Genomic DNA, 10,329 nt, shown 5'->3' with positions numbered 1-10,329 from the left:
CCTACTTAATTTTAGTGAATGTAAAAATGTCACAACAAAGTACGTAGGCCTACTTGCTCTGGCCCTTGCTCTGCATGAAGAGAAGGCTGAAACATGAGAGCACAGACTCTCCATACATGGGTTCATGAGATTTTGCGGGCGAGGAAACACCTCAGCGAGTAGGCACATCGTTTCGTTCAGCACGGTAAAGACGCTCAGCGCCTCGTCAAGCTCCTGGCGTTTTTACCAGCTAGTAAAAACGCGGTGCTCCCATTGGAATGAATTGAAAACAGAAGCTGGCGTCAGAAAAAACGCTTTGGTGGACACGGGCCCTAAACGTATGTTTTGCCATCGTCCAGTTTTCGCTGACCCTACATGTGACTTGCCCTGCTAACAAAATTGCAACCTCCGTTTCTGTTGTTGGCTGCAGGTACTGTTGTGATGAAAGTTGGAGAGATGAAGGATCTTGTTGACAGCTGTCCCTCTTTATATGTGGGAGATGACCTGTTTCACTTGTTAACTAAAGAAGGTTGACCTGGGAACAATTTTGTGACCAGAGAGGGATCAGGTTTTGCTTTTGAGACGAGATCGTCAACATTTGTATTTTTAAAACGTATTTTTTTATAGGCCTATGTGTCTGTATGTGAAAATATGTTTTTAAGCATATGTGTGGTAAAGTAGGCTATGTGTCTGTATTTGCACATATGTTTATATGCTTATGTTGGGTGAAGTAGGCTATGTGTGGGCCTACTTTACTATAAATATATGTAGGCCTACTATATATGTTTATAGCCAACTGTATATGTTAGCACCTGTGTGTATGAATGTATATTTATATACATATGTACATTTTTTTTTATCTCTTTTACTGTTTTTTGTGCTTCTCTGTTTTATTGTTTTTACTTTTGCTTCATTTATCTTGCTTTTATTGCCTTGGGAAGGACGCACTGTGTAAAATTAGTTTTAAAAAGTGCTATATAAATACAATTTTATAATTATTGTTATAAAATGTTAATATTAATTTGATGAATTGCAGATTGTTATTATAATGAAGTTTGAATGCAACATGACTTAACTCCTAGTTTCCATTAGCCTACTATTTGAGGCACAGTTGCATGCATTTAATGGTCTAAAGATGCAAATGCAGAGATAAAACTAGAATGAGTGACATTGTCTGGAGTATGAAGTAAGTGACTACAAACATTCCCAATTATGACTTGCCAAACTCTAATAGCTTTATGCATCACTGATCATTCATCACCCTTATATTGTTCAACAGTGCTTACAACAGTGTCTGTTAAGAATGTAACTGGAAAAGTATGCAAAATAGAAAGCACACAAAAACATCAGGGCTACTATGCGTTTTACTCCTCCAGCCATGCTTCAAGACAGTGTGCAAGATCTAATGAACACAAACACTTTCATCAACAAAACTCTAGGCAAACAGTAGCACAAACAATAGTCACGCACAGTGTTTGTTGTTGGCTTTACTAAGCAGCAGGAAAGGAAATGCAAACATGAAGATGCACCAGTAAACAATCTTGCCTGTCAAAGTACAAAGTAAGATATAAACTTTGCTGTCTTAATTCAAGATCATTGCTATAGAGATAATCTGATAAATTGATTTTTTTTTTTTACTTTGATCTTAAAAGTGTAAATTATGGCCAACACTGCTCAATTTAATTTTTCAAATAAGCTAAAAATGTAAAACATTGTAGTTGTCATGGTGGTTTATGACAGACAACAGGGATTGGACCCAAACGCAAACAGAACAGGCAGGATCAAGGTTTTATTGCAACATATATGAACTTACAAGCAGGCAGACCGAAAGACAGGTATGGCAGGCAGGTTCAGGAGCAAGTGGCCTGGGAACTGAAGAACAGGGGTGGTACAGAAGACCTCAGTCAGTCAGACATAAGGACTGTAGATACCTCAGTTGGACGATGAAAATAGAAGTGCTCCGGAGGCCTGGGCAAAGGTGGAACCGATCAGGAGGCTGGTGAAGAGGACTGGAGATCAGTGGTTGGAGTGCAGAACCAGACATTGGTGGCTGGAGTGCAGAGCTGGGAGATGTCGACAGTTGGCAGGCAGGTGAGCCGGTGGGCCAGGGAAACAGGTGAGAACAGGTGTGCAGTTGGGTGTGGCAGTCAGATGATGGGAAAAGGAGGGAAAGTCTGAGGGCATCTGGTGGACAGGTTGAGGATTGCAGGTCTGGGAATTTAAGAGAGTGTGGCTAAAAAACAAACTGTGACAGTAATGATAAGACCAGTTGTCATGTGATTTAACACTTAAATTTGAGACACAGCACTGGCCATCATATTTTTCCTCAATTTAATTACTTCTTAATTAACAGAAATCCAGCTCTGAGGATCCAGATTTCTTCTGTAAAGATATCACCAGAGGTTAATCCATTACTTTTTTTCCAACTGCAGCCCTTTTTAAATGGTGTAAGCCTAACCTAAGGTATTCAGATAATAGCTCAGTTTGTCAGAGCATTGTGTAACCAATAAAGATTCTACAAATTATGGCGTTGGATTTAACATTTATACATTATAATATTTAATCGGCAAAAGATTAGTATTCTAGGGAAGAGTGGAAGGCTGTGCCCCTCTGTGATTACTAATGGCCATTTCTACATCTCTCTCTCTCACACACACGCACACTTTGACACACTGACCTACTTTCTCTGCATGCGTGCACATATAAGGCTACTGCTGTATCGTGCGCACCCCTCTCGTGGGTCACGACACAGCAATAACAAACACACCCACAAATATAAATGAGTCAAAGTAACGGCAGACTGAATGTAGATATGTGTTTCTGCATGCATGATGGTGGATGGAGATGCAGGCAGGCAGATCCATGTTTTCCTGAGCTCACGTGTACCGGCTGCTCGTCAGCGCCCGTCAAGCTGTCGCTAAAGCCGAGAGGAGAGCTTATTATGGGAGCTGCCCCTGCTGTCCTATATCAGCAACAGCCAGCATTTCTACAGTCATCTCCAGCCATGACTCCAAGTGAACGCCGTCTGAGCACACAACCGAGAGGAAAGTGTGTTTTTTAGCAGTTCAATGTAAGTAACACGTGTTTTACTGGCGTTTGTTCGGTATTTGAAATGTGTTTTATTGTGTGCTCAGAAAGCGTCCAGATTTCTGTAAACGTGTTCACCTGGCGCCACAGGTGGTGCTTTTCTTTTCAGTTCAACACGGAGAGCTTTCCTTCACATAAACACACATTAATATTATGAGGATGACATTATTATTATTATTAATGCTCTCTATAAAAATATAGAGATAATGACTTTAATTTAGGTATAGAATTAGATTTGATCATGCTCTTAAAGACCTGCCTGTAAATACGCTGGGTCACATAGTATCAAGTTTCAAAACACGTTGTTAATGATTATTTATAGGCTGGACCAACATAGCTATAACTAGACTTTATATGCTCAGTATTTACTGCTGAAGCCTCAGAACAGGTCTAGTTTGTGAAAAGTGAAGACCTTTCTAAATGAGTCAATGATGATTCTTAAATAAATGCATGCATGCGTGTCGATTAGGGGAGAGCGGTATGTTGTCACACACCATCTAATATTTAATGAGCACCATACATCACAATGGTACAAATGTCAAACCAAATGAAAGAATGAAGTCTAGGGCAGAAGTTTTGTATTCATTACATCTTCATATCTTATCACATTATGGAGCTGTAGACTGTTGAATAGAGAGTGTGCACTTGTGACAATTTGCCCCATCGGCAGGTAAGTTGTCACACTGCATTGGGTAAGTTGTCACACTGGATTATCAAACAGTTAGAACACTTAATTGTGAATATTGATTTCAATTTCAAATTGTAACCAGAACTAAAAGTAAAATCAATCAACAATCAAGCCTAGAGAATTTGGAAAATAAATAATTTAATTCAAAACAAAAATGTTGTCAGAGCACACATTAAGTGGCACAACCTCTTTCTTTGAACTTTGAAATCAAACGTTCTCTGGAGTGCAAATAGATCTATGGTAATTGAATGTAATGCTGCAGATAACTTGCTTAAATGTGTAACTTCTTAACAAAACAGATGTGGTGTTTAAACACACTAATGCAACAATGTGCATTTTTGTATGACGTACATATGTATCTGACTAATCAGACATCAGAGTCACAGTTCTGGCACACATAAATTGCCAGACCTGAGGTGCAAGCATCGCGGGCCCATTTGTTGCATTTCACACACTTAAACCACGTCTTCTTTGGAATATTGTATGAAAATGGCTCCACATAAATGAGGCCAAAAGAGATGTCAGCGGCTTACATCAAAATCCTTAGCTGTACTTCTGATTGATTTGTTCTTCAACTTCACCTGCCTGACTGCCTTTAACATTATGTCAGGCGGTGTACTGTCATTCTCTGTCTTCTGTTTATAATTTTCTTCCTTCCTTCAAAAGCACATTCCTCCTTGCAATTACAAATTAATTACAAGCTTATTTGTCTGCTACCCTTGTTGCCTAACTAAATTAATAACTGGATCATGTAGTGTGTGTGTGTGTGTGTTTGTATCTACTAACATACTACATGCCTACGGTATAAGACCGTATATACTCTGTCATGAATTCAGTCTTGTCAAGGCATATGGCTGCTGCTGTAAACTACAGTGTGTAAGATTCTATTTACAGTATCATTTAATACTAGTGTCAGAGGTAATTACACAATTTCACATAGTTTTTTGAGCATGTTCTATGTGTTTATTTGTACTGGGGCACATGTGACGACTTGCCCCAAAGTCATTGAGACAACTTGCCCCAAACTGACATGTGTGCTAATGTTGGCTATTTCTCAAGGTTAGCTTAACATAGCACTTCAGTTGAAGTATTAAAAGACGCGTTATTGTCTCCTCTACTTTGTGCAAAGTTATCATTTTGAACATTCATACCTAATAAGGTTGGAATACATAAAATGTAAAGTGCAAATGTTTTACTTTTGAAGCCAAAAAATAATAAAATTGTGCTCACCTCAGATTAGAGTGACCTTGACCACATGTGAACAGGAAGTTGAACATAGAAAAAGAAGTCACACAAAATGGCTATTTGATTTTTGACATAGAGTCTCTAGTGTTGGAGTTATGAGCAGTGTGACAACTTACACACGAGACAACTTATCCCGCTCTCCCCTACATCATATGAGGCAAGGATTTCTTCCACAAGACCAGTGGAAAACATCTTAATTTGTCCAGTGTTATGACATGTTTTTGAGGTGAGTTTCTCATTATTTATTATCTAACTACTCGTAGACGCTTCGGTTCAGGTTCCATCAACTTGGCAATTTTGTGTTGTGATGATCATGATGTGTGGTTCTTGTTTTGTTTCACAACACACATGTAGTTGTTCCAGTGTTAAAAACAAGTTTTACTTTAAAAGATGGCTCTTGGGAAATTTTTGTGTCGAGTGTTAGAGTAGGCCTACAGGAGGACTGGGCTTAAGTGTGACTCAGTGTGTGTATGGGCTACAGTGAAAAAACTCGTGGGATCTAGTGACCTATAGTGACTGATTTGTTTACTCAGTGAACAGTAGAAGATCTGTGTGATCAAATGAGCTGTTCAATAAACCATTATTTTTTATTATGACTGATTTATTTATTATAATACCAACCAGTGTGTCAAAAGCTAAAAGAGTACAATAATAATAATAAAAAAATACTACTAGGCTACTTGGGACATAGGGTTAAAACAGAGGCTGAGATGTTTATACTCAAAACCACTGACAAACTTGCTTATTGAAAGTGTTAAGTACTTCTTGAGGTCTAGTTCTTAGATAATTACCATCTTTTTATTATTGTCAATAATAATTATTGTTTTTTATGATTGTTAATTTCACCTAAAATACAGCAATTATCTCTCTCCCTGCCTACATAAAAAAAATGGTAGTTATCTCATAAATACACCTCGAGAGGTACTTAGCATAGAGAGAACCTGAGAGAAACTGTGACTCCCAGGTTGTAATACACTATTAAAAATGTACACACTGTGCATAAATAATTTTACTGTTTGTGTTTAAACTTTGAACCATTCCTCATCTAATGATCCCACAATGTGCTGACTTGTTTCAGGATGAAGCGAGGAAGGACAGGTCTCAAATCAAAGTGCCAGCCCTTCCCCTCCCATGAGGACAGGGCTAAGAAGCAGAGGGCGTCCGGCTTTGACCCGACTTCTTCACAGGACTGGGGTAACCTGCCCTACCACGTGGTCCTCCAGATCTTCCAGCATCTGTCCCTCATCGACCGGGCCAGGGCCTCGTCTGTGTGCCGCTGCTGGAATGACGTCTTTCACACCCCTGACCTGTGGAGAAGGTTTGAGTTTGAGCTCAATCAGCCGGCTACGTCTTACCTGCGCTCCACTCACCCTGACCTAATTCAGCAGATCATCAAGAAGCACGCTCAGCACCTGCAGTACGTCAGCTTCAAGGTAAGAGCCTTCCCTGCTGTCGCACATTTCTTCTCTCTTTTGACCTCCTCCTCTATTTTCACAACACAGCTGCTCAAAAACAATATGTGCCCTCCTTAATCCAAACCATCTGCTGCAGAACTGTTCATGACGCATCAGCTGTCTCAGCATTAGTGGGTTTAACACATCTAGGCTGAGATTATTCTTACACCTCCATCTCTCCTGTCCTTTGTGTGTGTGTGTTTTTGCTTTTACCTAAATGGTGAATCTCTGTTGGTAAATCAGGTGGACAGCTGCACAGAATCTGCAGAGGCAGCATGTGACATTCTCTCCCAGCTGGTGAACTGCACCATTAAGACCCTGGGGCTGATTTCCACAGCACGGCCCAGCTTCATGGATGTGTCTCAGGTAAGATACTGCCTTTGCTTCACATGCACATGTCAACACATTCTATTTTCATTTTATTTGGTAAAAATACCCCTAATTCTGTACATTTATTTGGTAAAAACAAAAAGATTTTTGTTCAATCACAATTCTTTGTCCCTCCTCAGGCTCACTTTGTGTCGGCACTGACAGTGGTGTTTGTCAACTCCAAGTCCCTGTCCTCCATCAGGATTGACGATACGCCAGTGGATGACCCATCCCTGAAGGTGCTGGTTGCCAACAACAGCGACACCCTGAAGTTACTGAAGATGAGCAGCTGTCCTCATGTCTCCCCAGCAGGTAACTATACATGTCCCTGAGCCGTGCTTGAACCGGGATTTTGCAAGTAAATGGTCAGTGTCTTAGGCCACCAGGACGCTCCATGTTGCTTTAATTTGTGACTATCTTACAGCACATCCAAGCAAAATGAATCTAGTTTGTTTCTGTTCACCATTTTTGTAATTGCTTCTATATTAATGGATATTGTCTGCTATGTAGCAGAAGGGAGTTACAAACCCAATTTCACTCTATAACCTGTTATGTTATGACAAAATAAATCTACCTACCTACCTATATTTATCATGTTCACCATCATAGTTTGCTAATAAGCACTAAACATAAAGTACAGCTGAGGATGATGGGAATGTCATTATATTTCAGATATTTGGTCATAAACTCTAAGTTTTAAAGGGATGACCCAAGTGATGAATGTCTGTTTTCAAGACAGCAGACATTCAAAACATTCAAAAACAAAAATGTTAACCTCATGGTGGTGCTAGAGGGTCAGCTGATTACCAAAATCAGTAGGATTCATCCTCTTGGGGCCATAATTATCTGTATGGCAATCTATGCCTAGAGCCGCAGGGATTATTTGTTTTTTTTAAAAAAAGCATCCATTCACATAACTTCTCTTTCTGTCCTCAGGTATCCTGTGTGTTGCAGACCAGTGCCATGGCCTCAGGGAGCTGGCGTTGAACTACCATCTCCTGAGTGATGAGCTCCTGCTTGCCCTCTCCTCTGAAAAACACGTCCACTTGGAGCACCTGCGCATTGACGTGGTGAGCGAAAACCCTGGCCAGACACAATTTCACACCATCAAAAGAAGCAGCTGGGAGGCTTTGGTCCGACACTCACCCAAGGTCAACATCGTCATGTACTTCTACCTTTATGAGGAGGAGTTTGAGCCCTTCTTCTGTGAGGAGACCCCCGTCACCCACCTGTACTTTGGCCGGGCAGTTAGCAAAGAGATGCTGGGCCGCATCGGACTGAACTGCCCCCGGCTGGTGGAGCTGGTGGTGTGCGCCAACGGCCTTAAGCCCCTGGATGAGGAGCTGATCCGTATCGCCGAACGCTGCAAAAGCTTGACGGCCATCGGGCTGGGCGAATGTGAAGTGACCTGCAGTGGCTTTGTGGAGTTTGTAAAGATGTGTGGGGGCAGGCTGACTCAGCTGTCAATCATGGAGGAGGTATTGATCCCAGACAATAGCTACAACATGGAGCAGATCCACTGTGAGGTGTCCAAGCACCTGGGCCGCCGGTGGTTTCCTGACATGATGCCCACGTGGTAGGCTCACATGGAGCATGAGTGGTTCTAGTGGAGGGCTTTTAATGAACGATATGACTTTTATGGACACTCACTGTGTGAAGCTCACGTGAGCATCATTTTAACACATGTTACTGTTTGACCTAAGCTTCAGTATGAGACTGCAGTGTGATTTGCTGTTTTAGGAATTAGGCAGGAGGCAGAATCTCTGTCAGTGCTCCTGGTTGGCTTACTGGGTCATTTCTAAAGCTGTCACTTGTATCTTTAGTGCAGTGAATTTGGTGTAAGATTAATATTGCAGATTGATTTCTGTCAATATATTGCAATGTGAGATTTTGGACGCAGTTAGATTCTCTCAGTCTGTGAAGGACGGTCTGAATTTACCGTCTGTCAGTGCAACCTTTTAACCACTGCCTGTAAAGGAATTGTGTCTGCCATCTGCTGGTTGCTTATATTAAAGGCACCACACGTCATCAATCATCCTGAAAAGCATCTCACACACTGAGTCGATTTTTTTTTAAAGCAAAAATTCCAACTTCGTGCTTTTACGTTGTCACATATCGTGTTGTTGTTCCTTTAATTCCAGGTCTTGTTTTGTGTTGAAACGTTGTTCTTTACCTTGTAGCTATTTCCCTTTAAGTCTCATATTGCCTCATCTACTCCAGCTTAAGTGACTGATTTCCTACATTTCGCCCTTTTTATCCAGCCATTCATAGGCAGTGATACTACTGCAGCCCACAACTTGAGAACAAGAGTTTCCAGTCAGAGCAAAAGTCACACCTTCATGTAAAACACAATGGTTCTTTTGTATTCTTGTGTATTCGTTTAGTTTGTGTCAGCGGAGACTTTAATATGTTGTCCTAAACTACAGCATCTTAATTTGGTTGAACATGGTGCAGTGTCACCTCACATAAAGAAGATCCTGGGTTTGAGCCTGGGTCATCCCAGGCCTTTCTATGTGGAGTTTGCGTGTTCTTCACGTATATGCATGGGTTCTCTACAGGTGCTCCGGCTTCCTCCCACTGTCCAAAGACATGCAGGCTAGGTGACTTAGTGACTCTAAATTGCCCTTAGGTGTAAATATGAGTATATGGTTGTTTGTTTCTGTGTGGCCTGTGATGACCTGTCCAGCGTGTACCCCACCTTCTGTCCAATGTCTGGGATTGGCTCCTGCCCCCCCGCGAACCCTGCATAAGCTGGACACTTTATGATTTTTACATCCAGACAATTTCTAACAGTTGTTTTCATTATCATTTTTTTCACTGCTGAAATTTTATTGCATTAAAAGCTCATTTTCTAACCTATCAAACGTCATTCTTGCTGGACTGCATCTTCAGAAATTCTCAAGAATAAGATGAAACACCACCAAACAACAAAATGACCCTGGGATACTTTGAACACTGACTATAAAGTTAATAATAGTAAAACCAGTGTTTATTCAGTTAAAATTCTGTTGTATCAGGTTTTCATCAAGGTGAGAAATGCAAAATATATATTTTTAGTGTATTTTTAGTTTTCTGTGTTTAAAATAGAGGCCAAACATCTGGTAGTCGTGGTTTCTTTGTTTACCATGATGATTTTTTTTTCACCGCATGGTACACAGTATCCAGTGCCACATTGTGCCACATGATACATCAGATTTGCCTTGTATTTGTTTATTTGTAAATAAAATGTAAATTGTGGTTTTCATGTACGTGCAGCAGTGATAGGCTTTCTCAGTTCTGCTTCATTGTCACTTTTACTAATTCTGTATTTAATTCTCAATAAATGTTACACCTTCTTGTGACTATAATACAATCAAGCCTCATCTTGGTTGTTTTAATGGCTGTTTTTCTGACTTTGTCCCATTTGACCTTTCTGTAGCTCCTCATTTTCACCACTAGGGGTCAGCAATGATCTAACAGGAGGCAGTGGGACCTTATATAAGCAGCGCTGCTACTGTAGAGTGAAGT

At 40.7% G+C, this 10,329-nt stretch overlaps 1 protein-coding gene across 1 annotated transcript; it reads left to right on the top strand.

Moving 5' to 3' along the window:
- The first annotated feature begins 2,714 nt into the window (after positions 1 to 2,714).
- On the top strand, positions 2,715 to 10,171 carry fbxl3l (F-box and leucine-rich repeat protein 3, like). Its single transcript, XM_038699957.1, has 5 exons — positions 2,715 to 3,049; positions 6,078 to 6,432; positions 6,697 to 6,819; positions 6,963 to 7,134; positions 7,759 to 10,171. Coding segments are annotated over exons 1-5 (1,296 nt in total). The 5' UTR covers positions 2,715 to 3,047; the 3' UTR covers positions 8,403 to 10,171.
- The last annotated feature ends 158 nt before the right edge of the window (positions 10,172 to 10,329 follow it).

This window comes from Micropterus salmoides, unplaced genomic scaffold, assembly GCF_014851395.1.
Source record: "Micropterus salmoides isolate LMB-PRFRI ecotype aquatic unplaced genomic scaffold, ASM1485139v1 Ms_hic_scaffold_5, whole genome shotgun sequence".
In the NCBI taxonomy this organism is placed as follows: Eukaryota; Metazoa; Chordata; class Actinopteri; order Centrarchiformes; family Centrarchidae; genus Micropterus; species Micropterus salmoides.
The sequence above is the reverse complement of the archived record's forward strand: the minus strand, read 5'-3'. Positions and strand labels throughout refer to the sequence as shown.

Excerpts from the sequence above, each read along its gene's own strand:
- fbxl3l (XM_038699957.1), top strand. Across the intron at positions 6,433-6,696 it reads TGCAGTACGTCAGCTTCAAG|GTGGACAGCTGCACAGAATC; the intron begins GTAAGAGCCTTC and ends TTGGTAAATCAG. Across the intron at positions 7,135-7,758 it reads TCCTCATGTCTCCCCAGCAG|GTATCCTGTGTGTTGCAGAC; the intron begins GTAACTATACAT and ends TTCTGTCCTCAG.